A 23,269-nucleotide genomic window follows, 5' to 3' on the forward strand; every position below is an offset into this window, starting at 1 on the left:
AACAAACCATTTCTGCAAAGTGTATTCCAGTCCACCGCTTCTAGACTCCTGGCACTCTCAAGTCTCTCCTTCCCTCGTTTGTGTGATGTTTAGAACCATTCAGCAATTGACATCCAATCCAAGTGTTCAGGGGAGTGAATCCAACCCAGGAAAGATGATCACGATATTCCTCAGGCTACCAAGTGATTACGAATTGCGCTGATCACTCGGCACAGTTTCAGCAGGTCCAGGTGTTAATAACAAAAATTAAGATGGATTGCTGACTTTTGAGAAGGAGAAGCTTTAAAAGGGTATTAAAGAAAACAAAGCTCCATTTGTAACTAGACAGCATTTCCACCCGGCAGTATACAAAAGAAAGAACAAGTGGAAGCGCTTCTGTATAATTTGCTGCACAACTCTGGATTTCAGCTAAACCTCCTATAGCTGTAAGCAATGAAACCACAGAAGTAGAGAGAAGTAATCAAAACATACCTAGTATTCCATAGAAGCCATCACATAACACAGAGGACAAAAATGTGTAGCAATAAATAACACATGGAACATAGCACAACTCTCAGATCAAGAGAAACATTTTTGAAGAAAACCATTTCCAAAATCTGTGAAGTTTTAAAAAGGTAGAGCAATAGGCCAAGGCTCCAAACCTAGAGGGAAAGGATAGATTCTCTGGCTGGTGCCTCCTGATTAACGAATAGAAAGTGATCCAGTTGCTATAGCGACTTGAAGATACACAAAAGAAAACATCACTTCTTTAAAATATGCCTGATGATGAATAGGCAGAGTCTTTCAAAATATTTTTTAAAAAATATGAGCAACTCTTTTTTTTTTTCCTTTAAAGTGAATCACACAGGATGGCTCTTAGATTTCTTTCTTTCTTCTTTTTGTTCAGATAACAGGACTTGTTTATACAAGGCATAGTTTGTTTACACGAACCAGCAATTCGGGCAAAAATTAATGATCAGAAAATATGTCTGTTGGAGATTAAGTTTTGTTTTTCGGCAGTTTTGTTTCTGTTTGAGCAGCGAGGGAGATAAGTGTATGTTGTCTTGGTTTTCCTTTTTTCCAGCAATATATTTATTTGGAGAGTTTCCTTGGATGCTGAGAATGTGAAATGTACCTAAGCAATCAGGAAAAGGAAGGTTGTGTTTGATGAAACCTTCCATTGTCTATCTGAATGGAGAGGTAATAAAAAAATATGATTTTGGTGGAACTGTATGCCCATTCCCTTTGGCTCTCCAGCCTGGACCCCACCATCTCCAAAGGATTGTTCTGTTTTGCTCCAGGCAGTTCAGCCTTGGCACAGTATCCTGAATAGAGGATATTCAAGGCACGGTCTTGAAATAAAAACTGCAGTGATTAAATATCCTGGGGAGCCCTTCTGTGGGGGATGGAGAGCTCTTACTTGAATGATTTGGGTAAACTGTTGGCACAGGCCCCAGCTGAAGTGTCCCGAGGCCTGCACCTGGACAGACATTCTTTAGTTGAAAATGTGATGTGGGCTTTTGCTAACCAGCTGAGGGGTCAGTGATCTTGAACAGCATCCTAAGCCTGTGTAATATGGTCTTTTACAGCGGGTGTGTGAATATATGTATTAAAGGATATGTAATCTTAAAGAAAGGTAGTTCATAGGGGAGCAGGGAAATCACTTGAAAATCGCAGGAAGAGAAGTTCCCAAACCTGCACCTGTTTTGTCTGATCTTGGACAAGTAACCGAGGTTTTTTGGGGCTCAGTTTACTCACCCCTAAAATGAGGAAGTTAGACCACTTTAAAGTCAGCAAACATATTAAGTGCCCGCTACGTGCTGTCATCTTCCACGTATATCCCCAGATCCCACTCCTGAGTCCCAGGGATCCAAATCCAGCACTGTTCAGCTGCTCAAGCCAAAATTCCCGGAAACCCGTCATTCCTCCACCTTTCCTTGGGCTTCACTGAAATAAAAAGGAAATAGTCGCGCCTCTCCCACAATTCAGAATCAAATGAGAATTAAGGGAGAAAGGAAATTATACAGAAAAAAATCAAAGCATCAGCTTTATTCCTTATAAGGCCAAAAGGAAAAATATGAATGAGATCTCTGAACTGCGAACTTCCTAACCACTCCCCTCTGCATTCACTTTCCCATCTCGCTCACCTGGGCCTATGAGTTCCTTCTCCCAGACTCACCAATTCACACATGATAAAGCATTCCTCTTCTCACTAAAAAGAAGTAGGTGAATTGAAAAGAAGAACTGGCAGCTCCCTTTCCAATATTTTAAAGATCAAGGCAGGAACACATGGTGCCCCTAAACACTAGTAAGTTACATTTTAGTTTCCCAGGGCTGCTGTCACAAAGTACTGTAAAATGAGTGGCTTAGGCTGGCAGGTGGCTGACACGTGTAATCTCAGCACTTTGGAAGGCCAGGGCAGGAGGATGGCTTGAAGCCAGGAGATCGAGACCAGCCTGGGCAACATAGCAAGACCCCATTTCTAAAAAAAAAAAAATTTTAAATGTGTGGCTTATAACAACAGAAATGTATTCTCTCACAGTTCTGGAGGCTGGAAGTCCAAAATCAAGGAATTGGCAGGATTAGCTTCTTCTGGAGGCTCTGAGGGCAAATTCTTTCTTGCCTCTTTCTGGCTCCTTGTGGCTGCTGGCAGTCCTTGGCATTCTTTATCTTGCAGCTGCATAACTCTCATCTCTGCCACATAGTCTCACGGCCTTCTCCCTTCTGTGTCTGTGTGTCTGTGTCTTCATGTTTATACAGAAATGAGTCATTTGATTTAGCTTAGGGCCCACCTTAATCTAATGTGACCTCATCTTAGTAACCTAAGTACATCTGCAAAGACCCTATTGCCAAGTACAGAGAATACTTGAATGTGTACTATGTACTTAGAGTACTATGAGCATGTACTATGTGTACTACGTACTTGGAGTACTATGAGTATGTACGATGTGTACTATGTACTTGGAGTACCATGAGTATGTACTATGTGTACTATGTACTTAGAGTACTGTGAGCATGTACTATGTGTACTACGTACTTGGAGTACTATGAGTATGTACGATGTGTACTATGTACTTGGAGTACCATGAGTATGTACTATGTGTACTATGTACTTAGAGTACTGTGAGCATGTACTATGTGTACTACGTACTTGGAGTACTATGAGTATGTACGATGTGTACTATGTACTTGGAGTACCATGAGTATGTACTATGTGTACTATGTACTTAGAGTACTATGAGCATGTACTATGTGTACTACGTACTTGGAGTACTATGAGTATGTACGATGTGTACTATGTACTTGGAGTACCATGAGTATGTACTATGTGTACTATGTACTTAGAGTACTATGAGCATGTACTATGTGTACTACGTACTTGGAGTACCATGAGTATGTACGATGTGTACTATGTACTTGGAGTACCATGAGTATGTACTATGTGTACTATGTACTTAGAGTACTATGAGCATGTACTATGTGTACTACGTACTTGGAGTACTATGAGCATGTACTATGTGTACTATGTACTTGGAGTACCATGAGTATGTACTATGTGTACTATGTACTTAGAGTACTGTGAATGTGTACGTAGAGTACACATTCATAGGTAGTAGGTATTAATGTTTGGACATATCATTTTGGAAGACATCATTCAACTCACAATGGCTGAACAAGTCTTTTCTACTTCCTAAATATTTTTCACTCTGTCTACTTCTACCCATCTCAACAACTATACTTTAGTTCAGGCCACGGACATCGTATTCCCCTAGATATAGTATCGGTCTTCTAACTAGTCTCTCTGATTCCAGTCTTCTTCTATTCTCCCATTCTCAAAAATCCACACTCTACTCTAATAATGGCCTTCTTTCTAAAATGTAAACCTGATGGTGACACTGCCTACAAATCGAAAATGACTTCCCATGGCCATGGATGAAGTTCATCCTCCCAGCCGGGCGCGGTGGCTCAGGCCTGTAATCCCAGCACTTTGGGAGGCTGAGGGGGGCGGATCACGAGGTCAGGAGATTGAGACCATCCTGGCCAACATGGCGAAACCCCATCTCTACTAAAATACAAAAAAATTAGCTGGGCGTGGTGGTGCGTGCCTGTAGTCCTAGCTACTTGGGAGGCTGAGGCAGGGGAATTGCTTGAACCCGGGAGGTGGAGATTGCAGTGAGCCAAGATCATGCCAGTGCACTCCAGCCTGTTGACAGAGTGAGACTCCATCTCAAAAAAAAAAAAAAGTTGATACTCCCAAGAATGACATAAAACCTTCTTCGTGATCATTGATCTTCAGCCACTGATCTGTCCAGCCTTTCCTCTCCTGCCTCTTCTTGCTTCCCCAGTCATATCTACTCCTTACTCTAGCTACCCCAAACTCTTCGCAATCCACCTTGGTACTTTCCCCATCCTATTATTTAAAACCTGTATGTTTTTAAGATGAGGGCAACTATGCTATATTTTGAGGTCCATCACTCACTCTACAGTTTCCTCAAGGAGAATTGAATACATCCTTTCACTAAAGGAATCATCTCTGTAGATTTAGCTCTCTCTACATGAATGCCTTTCTTTCCTTTTCTCCCTTCTCTCTGTCCCACTCCCTCTAATTCATCTTTCAAGTCTCACCTAAGGTTTTGCTTCCTCAAGAAACCATTCTTTGAAGGCACTCCCCACACACATACACCCGTGCACTCTAATTTAGTTATCACTTTATTTTCTTAGCAAATTGTTCAGAGTCCTCTTAGCAACACTGAAAACACAGCATTCATTGCAATATCTTTCTATTTGCTTCATTCCCCCTGACTCTGAGCTAAATATTGTAATAGGAATTAGTCTCCTTCATACCCTCCTTCTTTCATCCACCAAATTTCAATGCCCCTTCTCAAGGTATTTCTTCTTATATACTATATCTCTTTACCATTCTCCGTGGGCTAACAGTTGTTTGCTTTCTTGATTATTCTGCAATTTCACTGTGATGAGTCTTCTTATAGATTAACAAAATATGTATTTGTGCTGCTTCTTAAAATTAATCATGGGGATTTATTATTATTATTATCATTACAGACAGTATGTCTCTGTCACCCACTTTGGAGTGCAGTGGTGCAGTCATAGCTCACTATAGCCTGGAACTCCTGGGCTCTAGGGATCCTTTTTCCTCAGTCTCCCAAGTAGCTGGGATTACAGGTGCATGTTATCATACATGGCTAATTTTTAATTTTTTTTTTTTAGAGACAGAGTCTTGCTATATTGCCCAGTCTGGTCTCAAACTCCCAGACTCAAAAGCGCTGGAGTTACCAGCATGAGCCACTGCACCCAGCCAGATTGGTGGGTTTTTTTTTTTTTTCCCCAACAATTCTGGAAAATTTTTAAGGATTTTATTATTATCAAATATTATCTCTTTCCCATTCTCTCAGTTATCTCTTTTTGGAACTTTGACATTTTTCTAGCCTTTCTCATTTTAACCTACATGTTTCTTAACCACTCTTTCCTGTTTTTTAGCTTTTATAGTCTCTACGGGTTGAAGCTTCTGTCTTTTCTTTTTACCTATCTTTGAGTTTACCTAATTCTTTTTCTGCTATGCCTAATCTACTGTTTAATCTATCCACTGAGCTTTAGATTCTAATTTTTATGTCTTTCACTTATAGAAGTTATATGTAGTTGTTTTACAAACCACTTGGTTATTTTATATTTTCAAGATGTTCTTTTTATTCCTTTAAAAATTTTAAATATTTGTTATTTTATATTTTGTACCAGATACTTTCAAGATCTGTAGTCTCTATGGGTTTGATTCTGGTGTTATTTCTGCTGACTTTCTCTCATGGTGACTGATTTCCTTATGCGGCTTATGTTTTTAAACTGTGACCATTTTCCTTGAAAATTTATCCATGAAAATACTTTAAGGTCTGGGTTAAAGACTATATTTTTTAAGAGAAGATTTGCATTTCCTTCTATCATTTGCCTTAAGGCATTACTCACCTGGAACTACTTGAAATTGAATTTTCCTTTTGAGATGTTCCAGAACACACAGATAACATGAATTATGACCATAAACCTATGTGAGATCTGGCTTAGGGTTACACATTCTCAGAGGAGGTTTTCTGTTGTTTTATTTTGTTGTATCTACTTGTCTTAGTCCATTTGTATTGCTATAAAAGAATACCTGAGGCCGGGAAATGTAGAAAGAATAGAGGTTTATCTGGCTCATGCTTCTGCAGGCTGTACAAGAGCATAGCTCCAGCATCTGCTTCTAGTGAGGGCTCCAGGCTGCTTCCACTTACGGTGGAAGGGGGAGAAAGCAAGGGGAGGGGAGGCACCAGGCTCTTTTGAACAAGCAGTTCTCATAGGAATTCTCACGGGAAGTAGTAAAGCAAGAACTCACTCATTCCCAAGAGGGCAGCACCACCCTTGCATGAAGGATCCACCCACAGGAGCCAAACACCTCCCATTAGGCCCCACCTCTAACATTGGAGATAAAAAATATTTATCCTTTTAAAAAATATATTGTTTTTAGACCTATATGAATGGGAGGAGTTAAAATTTTAGCATGAGGTTTGGAGGGTCAAATAGCACTACTGAATGTTAAGGATGAGACCGAGATAATTTTTTCCTATCTCTTCCTCCTGAAAGTTTATTTTTCATCCATCCTTCACTAAGACTGCAATCCTTGGGTTCCTATTCCAGCCCTGCATTTTATCTGACAACCCTTACTATAATAAGAATGCTCTGAATTTGCCCATTAAGCAAGATAAATAAAAGCCTATTTTTTGTTTGTTTGCTTCTTCGTTATTTTTGTTTGTTTGTTTTTGTTTTTGTTTTTACAGATGGCGTCTCTTTCTGTCACTGCTGGAGTGCAGTGGCATGACCTTGGCTCACTGCAACCTCCGCCTCTCGGGTTCAAGTGATTCTCCTGCCTCAGCCTCCTGAGTAGCTGGGATTACAGGCACATACCACCACAGCTGGGTAATTTTTATATTTTTAGTAGAGATGGGGTTTCACCATGTTGGCCAGGCTGGTCTCAAACTCCTGACCTCAAGTGATCCACCTGCCTCGGCCTCCTAAAGTGCTGGGATTATAGGTGTGAGCCACTGTGCCCGGCTGATACAATCCTAATTAAGTGGGAAGAGAGAAGAGAAAGAATCATAACTTGGCTTCTTTCAGCCTGAAAAAATATCTCTGTGGTACACTAGAGTAGAGGTTTCTCCTTTCTATCATTCATCACACTGTGGTTTCTCTCTAATTAGCTTTGTTAATTACTGTCCATTTGCCAGGTTGCAAATTCCTTGAGGTAGGGACTGCCTTTCTCATCTGCATATACTCTTTATAGTATCCAAAGCCATGGATGGACCGTAGTGTGGGATCAACTAAGTGTTTATTACTTCTAAGTCCACTTCACTGCTGGGTGCTCCTCTTCTCCCATCCACCTAGGTGCTTGGGCAAGGCCAGGGAGTAATCCCATTCCCTCACTGCACACATCTTATCATTTAATATTCTCAATTGTATTTCTTTACTTTCTCTCAAATCTGAGTTTTCCTGTTACTGTACCCATAGCCTTAGTTTATCCCTAATCATTTCTCCTCTAGTATATTCCAAAAAAAAAAAAAAAAAGTTTCTGCAGTATGTTACATAGAACTTAGTTGAACAAGATTTAATGGACGAATCTGTTTCTGCAGTTAAATAAGCCATTACCACACAGTAGACACAGTCATCATTTTAAGTAAGTCAGATCACATAGGTCATTTTTACTAAAGCTTCTCATGCCTCCCCATTACTCTTAGATTAGAATGTAAACCTCTTATCCTGGCCTATGAGATCCTATGTGATCTTGTTCTGCCTACGACCCTGGCATCACCTCCTGACTCTCTCCCTTTCTCTCCATCTCTTCCAGCCCCACCGGCCTTCTTGATGTTCCTTGAAGGGGACAAGCTTTCCCTGGCCTCTGTCTGGAACACCAGCCCTCAGAACCTCCCATGCTAGCTCTTTGTTATCATTCGAATCTCTACTCAAATGTCAATTCTTGAAAGACACCGCCTCACTAGCCCATCTAAATTAGGGCCTCTCCTCTCCACCCCAGTCTCATCACTCTCTAACCCTTTATCTGAATGTATGTACTTACTTACGTGTTTTCTTCACCCAATGCATATTTCTGGAGCATCCGCTATATACCAGCAATGCTTGGTACTAGAGATATAGGAAAACAAAACAGAACAACCTGTCTTCATGAAACTTGCGTTTTAGTGTTTGCTTCATGCATTTATTGAACAACAATTTATGCTTTGTTTTCATTCTAATAATTATCTAGGCTGGGTGCAGTGGCTCACGCTTGTAATCTCAGCATCTTGGGAGGCCAAGGTGGGTGGATCACCTGAGGTCAGGAGTTCGAGACCAACCTGGCCAACATGGTGAAACTCTGTCTCTACGAAAAATACAAAGAAATTAGTGGGTGTGATGGTGCACACCTGTAGTCCCAGCTACTCAGGAGTCTAAGGCAGGAGAATCGCTTGAATCTGGGAGCCGGAGGCTGCAGTGAGGTCATGTCACTGTACTCCAGCCTGGGCGACAGAGTGAGGCTCCGTCTCAAACTAAATAATAATAATAATCTAATTTTTTCTTTTTGTTATGTCTTCCCCCAAAAGAATGAAGGCTTCAGAATAAATGAATATGTGAATGAATGTACAGCATTAGTGAGCCATCCCTATAGGAATTGCTGCATATTTTCATCCAGCACTTCTACCTGCTAGTCAGTCTACAGAAGCGTGGAAATCCACGAACAGCTTGCCTATTATGATATTCCCTTGCTGGAATTAGAGAACTTGATTTTAAAGACTAGAGTCCAATAGAAGACTGAGCCCTCTTTAGCCAGCATTTGTAGACAATAATTGCGATTATTTATTCCAGTCTCTTCTACCACCATGTCCCTCCAGGGAGTTGTGCCCCACTGTCAGCCACACCATTTGCATTACTGCCAATTCAAACATTTATTCATTATCCCTGGGCACCGATGAGGACAACATGATTGAAAATCACTAGCAAACCCTCAACCAAATACTTTGTATCCCAGCACCATTGAACCTTCCAGAAAAATCAGCTTTGGCAAAACTGTCAGAGGATCCATTTTGTATTCGAGTGTTAATTACTTGAGGCAATTCTAAGTGCAAGACCTATTTGAATTATGTACTTTTTAGTGTTATTTGGAGCTTATAATTAGTTGTACTCTTTGGGAATATAAATGTTTTACCCAGTTCATTATCTTTGGGTAGACTGAAAAATGTCAGTGACTCTCCTGCAAATTTGCACAGCATTGTTCAGTAAGTAAGTATATATTTACCCTGGGAGAATATGCATTATTGACAATTTACTTAATTATCTCTCAAAACAATTCAAGTATTGGCTGCTTCTCATGCTGTCTTTCTCCTCAAAGGGAGCAGTAGGACATCTCAGCAGGGCTGGACATTCTGCTGCTGTTTCAACAAGGCTGCGGGTGCTCATCTAGGGACTTGTTTAAGAATGCTTGGCCCCAGTGAAAGCCACGAGTCTCGGGAGAGCCAAGAATAACCCCATCTCCTATTCATTGGCCTCCTTTGCAGAATTGTATCAGAAAAACAATTCGTTTTAAAAGTGAATCTTTTTCAAGGAGATTATACAAACATCTGCCACCGTTTTAGCCACACCCCGTGGAAGAACATCAGTCCCGTCCTGACGGTGTAGAATTAGGAAATGCCAGGAGACAAAATGGGAAGATGAGAAAATAGGACCGGGCAGGAAAGAAAGGAACAAAAAAATAAAGAGCTTAGCCAAATGACAAGCTCCCTCAGGGGAGATCTGTGGGAGGATGTTGTTTTCAAACACATGACCCAAAAGATGTCTAGAATCAGGACCTGAGCTTTTTTTTTTTTTTTTAATAACATTTTTGTTTTAAACAATTCTGTAACACACATTTATTTTTAAAGCAAGGAAACATATATGTATACGTAAAACAAAGACTATTGTTAATATTTTAGCATTTTGCCTTCTGATTTTCGATAAAGCCACCTCTGTGTATCTATCTATCTATTTATTTATCTATCTATTTATCTATCTATCCATCCATCCATCCACACAGGTAGGTATCTACCTACCATATACATAGATATGGATTATCATCCTTTTTTACATAGCCTATCATGAAATGTTTCTGTGCCATTAAATGCACTTGAGAAACAAAATTTCAATGTCTGTCTATTAGCCTATCTTATATAAATGAACAGGCATATCTCGTTTTACTGCATTTCACTTTATTGTACATTGCACATATTGCATTTTTTACAAATTACACGTTTGTGGCAACCCTGCCACAAGCCCGTCTGTGCCACTTTTCCAACAGCACATCCTCACTTTGTGTCTCTGTGTCACATTTTTGTCATTCTCACAATGTTTTGAACTTTTCATCATTATTGTATCTGTTATGGTGATCACAGTGATCAGTGACCAATTATAATTGTTTTGGGGCACCATGAACCCCACCATGTGAGATGGAACTTAATTGACAAATGTGTGTGTTGTACCTTTTCCACTGACTGGGCATTTCCTCATATCTCTTCCTCTCGTCAGACCTTCCCTGAGATATAACAATATTGAAATCAGGCCAGTTAATACTTTTACAGTGGCATCTACATGCTCAAATGAAAAGTTGCAAGTCTCTCATTTTAAATCAAAAGCTTAAAATTGATTAAGCTTAGTGAGGAAGGCAAGTCAAAAACAAAGATGGGGCTGGGCACAAAGGCTCACGCCTGTAATCCCAGCACTTTGGGAGGCCGAGGTAGGAGGATCGCTTGAGCCCAGGAGTTAGAGACCAGCCTGGGCAACATGGTGAAACCCCATCTCTACTGAAAATACAACAATTAGCCAGATGTGGTAGTCTGTAGTCCCAGCTACATGGTGAGCTGAGGTGGGAGGATTGCTTGATCCCAGCAGTACGAGGCTGCAGTAAGCCATGATCACACCACTGCATTCCAGCCTGAGTGACAGAGCCAGACTCTGTCTCAAAAAAACAATAACCAAACAAAAAGATAGGCTGAAATCTAGGTCTCTTGAACCAAACAGCGAAGTTGTGAATGCAAAGCAAAAGTTTTTGAAGGAAATTAAAAGTGCTACTCTAGTGAGTACACAAATGATAAAAAAGAGAAACAGCCTTAGTGCTGATATGGAGAAAGTTTTTGTGGTCTGGATAGAAAATCAAACCAGCCACAACATTTCCTTAAGCCAAAGCCTAAACCAGAGCAAGGACCTAACTCTCTTTAATTTTATGTAAGCTGAGAGAGGTAAGGAAGCTACAGAAGAACTGTTGGAAGCTACCAGAGGTTGGTTCATGAGGCTTGAGGAAAGAAGCTATCTCCATAACATAAAAGTGCAAGGTGAAGCAGCAAGTAATGATGCAGAAGCTGCAGCAAACTGTTCAGCTAAGATCATTGATGGAGGTTGCTATACCAAACAATAGATATCCGGTTTAGGTGGAACAGCCTTCCAATGGGAAAACATGCCATCTAGGACTTTCATAGCTAGAGAGGAGAAGTCAATGCCTGGCTTCAAAGTCTCAAAGGACAGGCTGACTCTTTTATTAGGGACTAATGCAGCTGGTGTCACTTAAAGTCAGTGTTCACTTATCATTCTGAAAATCCTAGGCCCTTAAGAATTATGCCAAATCTATTCTGCCTGTGGTCCATAAATGAAACATGGCTGGGGGCAGCACATCTGTTTGCAGAATGGTTACTGAATATTTTAAGCCCATGGTGGAGACCTACTGCTCAGACAAAAAGATTTTTCAAACTATTGCTGCTCATTGACAATGTACCTGGTCACCTAAGAGTTCCGATGGAGATGTACAAGGAGATTAGTGTTGTTTTCATATCTGCTAACAGGACATTCTGCAGCCCATGGATTGAAGAGTAATTTCAAATTTCAAATCTTATTATTATTATTTTGAAACAGGGTCTCACTCTGTCACCCAGGCTGGAGTACAGTGGCACGCTCTTGGCTCACTGCAACCTCCGCCTCCTGGGCTCAGCAATTTCCCCACCTCAGCCTCCTGGGTTTCTAGAACTACAGGTGTATGTCACCACACCAGGCTAACTTTCATATTTTTTATAGAGATGGGGTTTTGCCATGTCACCCAGGCTGGTCTTGAACTCCTGAACTCCAGTAATCCAATCACCTCAGCCTCCCAAAGTGCTGGGATTACAGGCATGTGCCATTGTGCCTGGCCTAAGTCTTATTGAGAAAGACATTGTGTATGGCAATAGCTGCCATAGTGATTCCTCTGATGTATCTGGGCATTGTAAATTGAAACCTCCTGGAAAGGATTCACCATTCTTTTCTTTCTTTCCCCACCTCCCCCCAACTCTGTTGCCCAGGCTGCAGTACACCATTCTCTTTCTTTTCTCTCCTCCCCTCCCCTCCCCCCCTCCCCTCCCCTCCCCTCCCCTCCCCTCCCCCCCTCCCCTCCCCTCCTCTCCCCTCCTCTCCTCTCCTCTCTTCTCTTTTCTCTCTGTTGCCCAGACTGGAGCACAGTGGTGTGATCATAGCTCACTGCAGCCTCAAACTCCTGGGCTCAAGTGATCCTCCCGCCTCATCCTTCTAATTAGCTAGGACTACAGGGGTGTGCCACTGTGCCTGACCAATTTTTTATTTTATTTTATTTTATTTTATTTTATTTATTTATTTGAGACAGGATTTTGCTGTCATCCAGGCTGGAATGCAGTGGTGCGATCTTGACTCACTGCAGCCTCGACCTCCGAGGCTCAAGTGATTCTCCCACCTCAGCCACCTGAGCAGCTGCGACTACAGGCACATGCCAGTACGCCCAGTTAATATCTCTTTTTTGTAGAAATAGAGTTTCCCTATGTTGCCCAGGCTGATCTCAAACTCCTGGGCTCAAGTGATCCTCCCATCTCTGCCTCCCAAAGGGCTGAGATTACAGGCATGAACCACTGCACCCATCTTATGTTTTTATAATTTCAACTTTTATTTTGATTCAGTGGGTACATGTGCAAATTTATTACGTGGGTATACTGTGTGATGCTGAGGTTTGGGATATGAATGATCCCGTCACCCGGGTAGTGAGCATAGTACCCAATAGGTAGTTTTTCAGCCATTACCCCTCTCCCACGATAGTCCCCAGTGTCTGTTCTCATCTTCCTGTCCATGGGATTCACCATTCTTGATATCATTTGTGACTCACGGGAGGAGGTCAAGATAGTAACATTAACAGTTTGGAAGAAGTTGATTCTAACCCTCATGAATGACTGGGAGGGTTCAAGACTTCAGAGGAGGAAGTGACTGCAGAGATGGTGGAAATGGCAAGAAAACTAGAATTAGAAGTGGAACCCGAAGATGTGACTGAATTGCTACAATCTCATGATGAAACTTGAACAGACGAGAAATTGGTTCTTATGGTAGAGCAAAGAAAGTGGTTTTTTGAGATGGAAACTTCTCCTGGTGAAGATGCTGTGAACATCATTGAAATGAAAACAAACGATTTAGAATATCACATAAATTGAGTTGATGAAGTAGCAGCAGAATTTGAGAGGATTGACTCGCATTTTGAAAGAAGTTCTGCTGTGGGTAAAGTGCTTTCAAGCAGCATCACATGCTACAGAGAAATCTTTCGTGTAAAGGAGGGTCAATCAATGTGGCAAACTTCATTGTTTCAAAAAATTGCCACAGCCACCCCAACCTTTAGAAACCACCACTCTGATCAGTCAAGCAGCCATCAGTATCGAGGCAAGACCCTCCACCAGCAAAAAGATCTGAATGCTCAGATGATCATTAGCATTTTTTAGCTATAAAGTATTTCCTAATTAAAGTGTATACATTTTTTAGACATAATGCTATTGCTTACTTAATAGACTACAGTATAGTGTATTACTTTTACATGTACTGGGAAACAATAGAGTTTGTGTGACCTGCTTTATTGTAACATTTGCTTCATTGAGGTGGTCTGGAACCGAACCCATAATATCTCTGAGGCATGCCTGTACTATACCATTTTAAATATATTCCCAACAGATGAACTTTCAGGTTGTTTTTTTAATCAAGGCATAATCATTGATTATTTTCATCTAGAAAGTTTGCTCTAGGGAATAAATTTATGTACTAAAGCTACAGAAGGTGGTGAAGAGGTGGAAAAAGTGGAATCTAATCGTATCATTAAAACATTTTCATTCACATCTATATTTCCACTTGTCTCATGACCCAAAAATGCTAGGTAAACAATTTAATCAGAATCAAATAGTCCATCTATAAAGAAGGGCTGGAAGCCAAGTGCAGGGGATTCCTCATGTACATGCAACTGAGTGACCCCGTCAGAGAGCTATTTCTTCTGGTTACAATCTTAAGGAACAAAACTCAACATATTTTGACAAGGTTAAATATGAATTTATTAGCTCAGATGTAGCATTTGTTTAGGTGTGGCCTGGGTCACTGGTCTCCAGAAAGAGGTAGGCAAAATAATTCATTTAAGCTGAAAAAATGAAAAAACAAAAAAACAGAACTTATGTTGATGATTTTTATGTTATCCTCTTAAATCTTAAATTTTCTGCTCTAGCACATCTTTTTAATCTATGTGAAATATTCACTGATATGGTTTGGCTGTGTCCCCACCCAAATCTCATCTCGAATTGTAGCTCCCATAATCTCCACATGTCACGGGAGGGACCCAGTGGGAGGTAATTGAATCACGGGGGCAGGTTTTTCCCAGTGCTATTCTCATAATAGTGAATAAGTTTCATGAGATCTGATGGTTTTATAAAGGGCAGATCCCCCACACACGCTCTCTTGCCTGCCACCACATAAGATGTGCCTTTGCTTCTCCTTCACCTTCCACCATGATTGTGAGGCCTCCCCAGCCATATGGAAGTGTGAATCCATTAAACCTCTTTTTTCTTTTTCTTTTCTTTTTTTTTTTTTTTTTTTTTTTTTTTGAGATGGAGTTTCACTCTTCTTGCCCAGGCTGGAGTGCAATGGCGCGATCTCGGCTCACTGCAACCTCCGCCTCCCGGGTTCAAGTGATTCTCCTGCCTCAACCTCTCAAGTAGCTGGGATTACAGGCATACGCCAGCATGCCCAGCTAATTTTGTATTTTTAGTAGAGATGGGGTTTCTCCATGTTGGTCAGGCTGGTCTCAAACTCCCGACCGCAGGTGATCCACTGGCCTTAGCCTCCCAAAGTGCTGGGATTACGGGCGTGAGCCACTGCACCTGGCCAAACCTCTTCTTTCAAATTACCCAGTCTCAGGTATTTCTTCATAGCAATATGAAAATGCACTAATACATTCATACACTGGTACATAATAAATAATAATGAATAATAATTTATACACACACGTATGTCAGCATGCAAGTGGAGGGTGAGCATAATGTGTATAAATGTTATATTTCCTAACATACCAATTTTTTAAGCCGATGAGTGATTAATCAAGACAGTATGGAGCTTAGAACTTTAGATTTCTGTTGTTGATGGAGGTTGGAGGGTAACTGGGGCTGGAAGTTCTATGAAGTATGGCTGGAGCATGACTTTGGTCTGATACTTGGCCTAGTGTGGGAGATAGTGGCCAAGCTGAATCCTGGGAAGGTAAATGGAGCCCCTAGTTTGGTAGAGCATAAGATATAGATGATTGGACCAGAGAAGGTGACTGGGCAAAAAGGTTGAGATTGTCTGGGAGAAGCAAGCATCCAGGATATGCTAAACTACAATCAAATGGGTAATGTTTTATGGAACATTTGCAGATGTAGCCTAAGAGAGTCAAAGTGGAAGGAACCTAAGGAGTCTAGAACACTTGAGAAGAGAGTGAGAGAGGTGAGAGCCTAGCAGTCTCCCTAGAGCACATATTTGCCATGCCCATTCGTCTATCATCCTAGCCAGTAACCTAGTAGGTTCTTGCAGTAACAGGACACAGGGCAGATAGGTTTCAATAGCGAGTGGTAGGGGTGAGTCTGGCTCGCATGGGGTATGAATGAAAGTCCTAGAAGCTTGAATGAGATAGCCAAAGATAAGATAGGAGCACCCTAAAATTACCCACCCCACCAGTTTTGCAGAGGGTGGATTGTGCCTAAACAAAGTATCTACTTCATGGCAAATTGTGGCAGATATAGACATTCTATGATAAAAGGCTATCCTGAAGACATTGAGTTTCTTCTGTCTCCCCCAAAAGAGAAATAAACATGTGACAAGAGTATTAAAATTAGGATAAAAACCAAGTTAGAAGCATTTTATTTTTTTTATTTTTTTTTTTTTGAGACGGAGTCTCGCTCTGTCGCCCAGGTTGGAGTGCAGTGGCCGGATCTCAGCTCACTGCAAGCTCCGCCTCCCAGGTTTACGCCATTCTCCTGCCTCAGCCTCCTGAGTAGCTGGGACTACAGGCGCCCGCCACCTCGCCCGGCTAGTTTTTTTGTATTTTTAGTAGAGACGGGGTTTCACCGTGTTAGCCAGGATGGTCTCGATCTCCTGACCTCGTGATCCGCCCGTCTCGGCCTCCCAAAGTGCTGGGATTACAGGCTTGAGCCACCGCGCCCGGCCAGTTAGAAGCATTTTAGCTAGTATGTTCCTTTTTTTGACTGGAATACAAAGACATTTCATTTTGTTTTTTTTTTTTTTAGATAGTGAACTATTCAATTTCTTTGGTAATAAATGAGAAAAAGAAGAGAAAAGAAAAGATCTGGGCTGTGATGGGTACTGGTTTCTATTTGTCTTTCTCATAATGTGAATTTAAAACAGTTAAATCACACTTATGCCACTATGAAAATTAGTACTAGTAACCTTTTTGTAGATTATAAAATACAGTATACCCAGTGGACAGAAACATGTTCAAAAGGTTTTTTTCCTGCAGGTCAACTTTTCCCCCCATAAACACAGACGAAGTGAACATATGATTGGGTTGGTAATTCTGTTGTATATTGCAATTCGCCCAGCTTCTTGTCATCCACAGAAATGAAGAAGACAGGCATTAGATTTTATTTGTCATGCAATATTAGTAGCCAGATGTTTTAGTGGCAGCTTATTTGAGGTCCATCCGTCCTTTGAATATGCATAAAAAAGCATGGCCATTGTTTCTCACCTGCCCACATCTGAACACATTCAGATACCATGGAAACCACAAAGGAAGGAAAAAAAAAATACTTATTCCAAGATTCATTGATTGGGATGTTTAAATGTCCTTTCTTTCATACAGCCACGGTGTGATAATGTACTAGGGCCTGCTGTGCTTTCTGGCATGAGCTCCATCTCTGAGGGTCCCGAGAAAGACAGTGGATTGATCCTGGAGTCCTCTTGAAAGGGGAAGGTGGTTCCATTGAGTGGAATATGCGTGGCCCAAATCCTGGAGGTAGGGGCAGAGCAATAGTAAGGGTGAGGACAGGGCAATAGCAGCTGAACATGGCCAGGCAATGTTCACCACAGCTGTAGGAGCACTCGGAGGTAGGCTGAAGTCATGGCAGATGCATCTGCTGCTGCAGAAGGAGGAAGAGCTCCCGGCAGTACTGGAATCGGCTCTATCTGCATCCCCGGGTCTGGGGTTCTGTCATTTTCCTTTCCTCTGGCTGCCTGGGATCTTCCCCATTTTACACTTAGTCTGCAGCCATGGATGATGAACTTATTAAAGGACTTCTCTGCAGCTACTTGTGCAGCCTGCCCTGTGGAAACCTGGATGAATGCACACCGTTGTCTCTGCACTACAGGGATTGTCCAGATCTCTCTAAATAGGTAGAGATTATTTCTTAAGATCTGTCTCAGTAATGGTATCACCCGGATCACCAACTAGCGTGGGGATAGTCTTGTCCTCTGGGAGTTCCGGATGAGGCATGGTTGAAGCCTACAATAGAAGCTTATCTGCTACAGGGTCATTGACTGTATAATATTGGTCTTTAATATCTGATCAGCAAGGGAATCATGTGGACCTGTAGGCTTCTCATGTCTCTATCAAAACTCCTCTCCTCTCTCACCTTTCCCTCCACCCAGAAGGAGCAAATGTGGGGCTTATTCCTTAGGTAATAAGGTATGGTCCAGGCCAGTTTGTCCAGCATGTTACTGGTAGATGTGGCTTTCCCCCCAGCAGGCCAACTGGCCGTCTTCCATTCGAGTTAGAAATCCCTCTCTCCACACTCTGCCTGTAGTACTCTTCTCTGATATCTGACTTTGGCGTATCATCTTTTAAAGACAACTCAGCATCACAAACCTGGGTGGGCAGGCCATGCTCCAGGTCTAAGGGGCAGGTCTGACAGACATACTTCAGTCTTCTGCAGATTCGACACACTTTATTTTTCTTGAAATGCATGTGGGCCCCAGGGCACCAGCAAAACATTGTGAATGGCCTGGCACAGATTTCACATTTTTCTCATGCTTTTCTTTGGTCACTCAGATATACGGGTTTCCTGTAAGACATGTCTGATATGGAATAGAGAAGTATGCATCTTCCCAGTGTTTCCTGTTTAAGGTGTTGAAACCAAGACAGGTCACCATCTTGAGGGGGTCTTGAGGTAGTGGTAGGTTTTAGGTGGGACAGAGAACCACCATAATCCTGTCAAGCCCAGCTCTTCTTTGTTCCCCTGTTCTTGAGGCTCCGGGCCATTGCCCTTGACAGTATATGATTCTCCTTTCTTGACTCAATGTGAAACTCGCTTCTCAGGAATCCCCATTCTTGGAGAAAACTCTGGATTTCCTGGTCTCTCCAAGGACTGGGCTGTAATACCAGGGCTTTGGTAGCCTGAGGCAGGAGGATTGCTTGAGGTCAGGAGTTCAAAACCACCTGGGCAACACAGTGAGACCCCATCTTAAATTCCATGCTTTTCTGCTAGAATACTGAGACACATAACCTGGAAGCTGGAAGTCCAGTTTCTTTACAAGTATCTTTATCCAGTGACAAAATAACTTCCCTGTAACCGCAGCACTTTGGGAAGCCAAAGCAGAAGGATCACTTGGGATCAGGAGTTTGATACCAGCCTGGATACCATAGGGAGACCTGGTCTCTTTGGACAGCCAGTATGGCCAGGGCGGCCAGTCTCACCCTGTAATTGTGACATTGCATCTTCATGAGATGCCAGCTTGCTGACTTGGGCCGACATTTTCTTTCTCACAGAGCAGCAGGAGGCCAGGACCCTCTCACAGTCTGCATGAGGTTGCCATGGTTATGCTCACCCTCCACTTGTATGTATCCTGAATTATGGGACACCAAGTTCATGTAAACCATAAAAATAAATTCTTCTCTAGACATTCAAGTTTAAAATATCTCCTTCCCAATACATCTTATAGGTACGATGTGCACAGCTCCCACTGTGGCCCTCATCCATCCAAATTCAATGGTGAAGGTGATTGGTGTTACTGAGAACAAAATAAAATGGCATAGAATGTAAATTGGCTGCTGAAGGTGATGTTGAAGCAGAAGGCAATTTCTCCATGGGACAGTGAGTTCATGATGAGCGACGGTACGGATGATCCCACTGTGTCACAGTGGGAAGGTGACACAGGGCATCATGAAGAGCTCTCAACATAGAGTGGACATTGTAGTCCTGCCCAACCCACCCTATACAAATGAAACGATAACAATGAGTTTTCTCGAGACAGAAAGACGGCATCCCCATCCTGACAAGGCATCTGCTCGCATGCTCTCCTTAGGAGGGACAATGAGCAGCTGGAAGCCAGCCACTGTTTCTGAAGGCTTTTTTCCAAATGTGTGAGGCTGTCTCTGAATTCTGACTGAACTTTCCCTATCTCTCCCTAAAATATGCTCTCTCAGCTCAAAAGTTTGACAAGATCAAATCACCCGAGCTATTTAAACATCCTTCTTTGGATAACACCTTCCAAGACAGCTAACAATTGTAGCTTGTTTAGACTCCCTTTCCATTCCCCTTACCACACACACACACAAACACACACACACACTAGAAACCAGGAAAATTCATCTTTCTCCTTAAGCCACCCCTCCTCACCATCTAAATGCCAAGCTGACTTAGAGTCAACTTCTAGATTTGGGATTGTTACCTTCTTCCTTAAACTCATAACAGCAGCCTCTCAGTGGTCAAGCTAAATCCATTTAGCTTATGTCTGACTTGTGGATCTTCTGGGGTGGAAAACATTTTTTAAATAATTCTCATTCTTTAGAACAACTGGTAATAATGAGAAAAACTAATGGACATTCATAAACTGTTATAAGACACAGTTCCTGTTCTATGCATTATTCATTTATGCAAACAGTTGTAAAGGTACCAAATTCGCTGTGCAACTGGGCTGGAAAAGTCCCTGAACTCAAGATTGCATTGGTATGCACATTTCTGAGGCTTGGTTCTGTTTAACATTTTCATCAGTGACCTGCTTAAAGGAGCAGAGAGCAAGCTCATTAAGTTCCTAGATGGGAGGGATGACCAGAACATTAAAGAACAGGATTAGAATTTCCCCAGCCCTTGCCAAATTAGCAAAACTGTTAGAGTCAAATATGTTCATCAGGGAGGCAGAGTAAAGTAAGCTGCCCCAATGCAAGCTTAGTGGTAGGAAGTTATTTAGAAACTGAAAAGAACATGGATGCAAAAATAGACTCGTAATGGAAAATGAACTAGTACAGGGGAACCACTGGTGTTGGGGCCTCTGCATGCACTTACAACGGGTTCAGATCCCCAGTCTATGAATTGGCCTTCCCCAAGATTTCTAAGAATGCCAGGGAGCTTTTCTTTCTCATGGTCACCTCTAGCTTCAGTTCCTGGTTCCACCTAATTAGCCTGGTTTTTGGTTCATTTCACTGTCCTGTCTTAGTCACTGTATTACAAACTATGCTGACCCAGACATTAAAAACCATTTCCCACCCATGAGCAGATAACAGCTTCCTGCAGAAGGGCCCTTCTATCTCTTTGGCTGTCTTGGCTCTTGTTCAACTCTTGCAATTAAACTTCTACCCCAAGGAGCTTAACAAGGTAGTTTCCCAAATATAGATGGTTCTTTTGCTAAGAGGAACTCTGAAACCAGCTGTTAAGACAACTACAGCACCTGTGTCCCCTAGCAGAGATGAGCATGACCAAGTCACGAGCTGATAGTGCTATAGTCAGGGGATGGCAAATTCTGTGAAGTGGCAGGGAGTAAATATCTTTGGTCTCTTGCAATTACTCAACTCTAGTTATATAGAATGAAAGCATTCTTACACAATACAAATAAATAGATGGCAAGGTCAAGGTCCTGGGGCGGGCCACAATTGCCAACTCTTGCTAGGCTCAACTTCGGAAACTGTGACTTTCCGGAAGTCTTAACAACCATCTTGTCCAACCAGCTCATTTTATACCAGCAGAAACCAGGACCCAGAAAGTAGAGTGACATTTGTGCATGTTCACAACACAATTAAGCCTGAGTTGAAACTTCAAACAGGAAGCTCAATTTCCAGGCCAGCGCTCTTTCCACTGCACCATCATCAAGCTATTTCCAGAAGTTTCTGCAGATCCCTGCTTTAATTAGCAGAGCCTTTGCTAGAAATTTTCCCACTTAACATTTGGTGCAATGCATTAGTTGTGTTATGTGTAGTACACAGTAATATCATTTGGTAGCCTCCCTAGGACCTAAGATGAACGTGTGACTAAAGATTTGGATGAGGTTGTGTCTACCTCTTAAGGGCAGTCTGAGAAAACCAGAAGAGGGCAGAACAGATTAGAAAGGAATGCTATGCACAAAGTTCAAATGATATAGTTTTATTTTGTTAATTAAAGGTGACATAAAATTTTCACATACCAAGAGGAACATTTTAAAGAGGAGCAGATGCCTTTCATCTCCTATTAAAATAAAAAGAGCAAGACTGGAGGGTAGGTTAGATCACAGAAAGAACCTGCCAGTGATAGCTCTATTACGTGCAAGAACTGCAGGCCAGAGGAAGTCATAGAATTCTCTTTATAGCCAGATCTGAGAGTTGCATCTCTTGGGAAGTGTTAGGAGGGAGAGAAATAGACTGAGATGATGACTCTGAAAATCCTTTCTCTTTTTAAGTCCCCTGAAAGCTGCAGGAGAGAACCCTTCTGTGAGCCAGAAGGGATGCATTGAATCATTACTCTTAATGAGACCAGGACAATTTTTTTAAGAAGGTTGTGAAGGGCATGACATGAAGTGGATACTTGGGAAAAATAATTGTGTAGATTTCAAAGGAGTGCCCCAAATGATGCTCACTTCCATTGGCAAGATTCTGGGGTAACTGATGGAAAACCCTCTATTCAGGGTCAGAAGCTTGTAGCCCTTTCCAAATATTTGTGTGTGGACTTGCTTGATCCCCCTATCTCTTAGAGGCCAGGAGGTTCTTAATGTGGATGGTCATTGATCTTTAATTTGAAGACCCAGTAGCTTGAGCCTATTCCTCCTTGAAAGTAGGGCCAAGTGTTTATAAGAACTCTTATTACCTTTGATAAAGATAAATCCTAGTGTACATCTTGTTACTAATTAAAAATGGTGCAATCTGTTCACATATTATTTCTGGACAGTACATTTCATGAAACTATCCCACAGGATTGTTTATCTCAAGCCACAACTTTTCCAGAGCCTATTTTTCCAAATGACAAATTCCTCATAATTATTATTTTTTATTGTTTTAATTTTTTTCCAGATGATCCAGGAACGTGCACATCTTGCGCTATGGGGTATTACAGGTAAGTCTGGCCTTCCTTTTCATGGCACTAACTTTTCTGCAGTTTAAGCATTACTGACTTAATCCTCAATCCAGTGATTAAAGCAAAGTGGCCCTGTAGCCTGAAGCAACTCTGTCCTGTCAGGCTATTAATGAGCAATTCTTGGATTTAGCAATAAGAGCCCAGCTGTTTCCTTGCCTCGAAAGGAGGCCATCTCTTTCTTGATCCTGGAAGTCATCCAGCCTGACACTGGTGTCTAGGAATCCTGCCATGGGTTACCAAGATTCAGATCTTGCTGTTCATGGACAGACCTTAATAATATACCTGGTCCCAAGTAAGCTGTTTGCAAACGTCTGCATGGATACCTTGTCCTTAACCAGAGCGAAGGCACCAGGGCGAAGCCAGGTGCTATATTAGCTCAATCATCCCCTAGGTAACGACAGACACAGACCACTAGGTTAAATGAAACAGAGGTAACCATCACTGCCAACACACTCTAACAAAAATCCACAAAATCAAAAATGGCATGTTAAAATATCACCTCCTCTTCCTAGTCTAGCCTCCCGTCCAGCACACACTGTTGACTGCCCTCGAAGGAAAACTAAAGAGAAAGGAGCTGCAAAGGAAAGGAAGGCCCTGGGTAATGCACAGGCTGCATAATCCCTCCCTGTCCTCCTAAG

General features: G+C 41.9%; 1 protein-coding gene and 1 pseudogene across 3 annotated transcripts in view; one reads left to right on the forward strand and one right to left on the reverse strand.

Annotated features, from left to right (window-relative positions):
* The window catches only part of PCSK5 (proprotein convertase subtilisin/kexin type 5), a 468,460-nt gene that overhangs the window by 382,214 nt on the left and 62,977 nt on the right, over nucleotides 1–23,269 (forward strand). For all 3 annotated transcript variants that reach the window (XM_050761595.1, XM_050761597.1, XM_050761598.1), the window contains exon 25: nucleotides 22,568–22,610. In XM_050761595.1, the coding sequence (XP_050617552.1) occupies nucleotides 22,568–22,610 (43 nt within the window). The remainder of the gene's footprint in view (nucleotides 1–22,567; nucleotides 22,611–23,269) is intronic.
* LOC126937832 (pre-mRNA-splicing factor RBM22-like) lies at nucleotides 17,198–18,583 on the reverse strand (annotated as a pseudogene).

This window comes from Macaca thibetana, chromosome 15 (genome assembly GCF_024542745.1).
Source record: "Macaca thibetana thibetana isolate TM-01 chromosome 15, ASM2454274v1, whole genome shotgun sequence".
NCBI lineage: Eukaryota > Metazoa > Chordata > Mammalia > Primates > Cercopithecidae > Macaca > Macaca thibetana.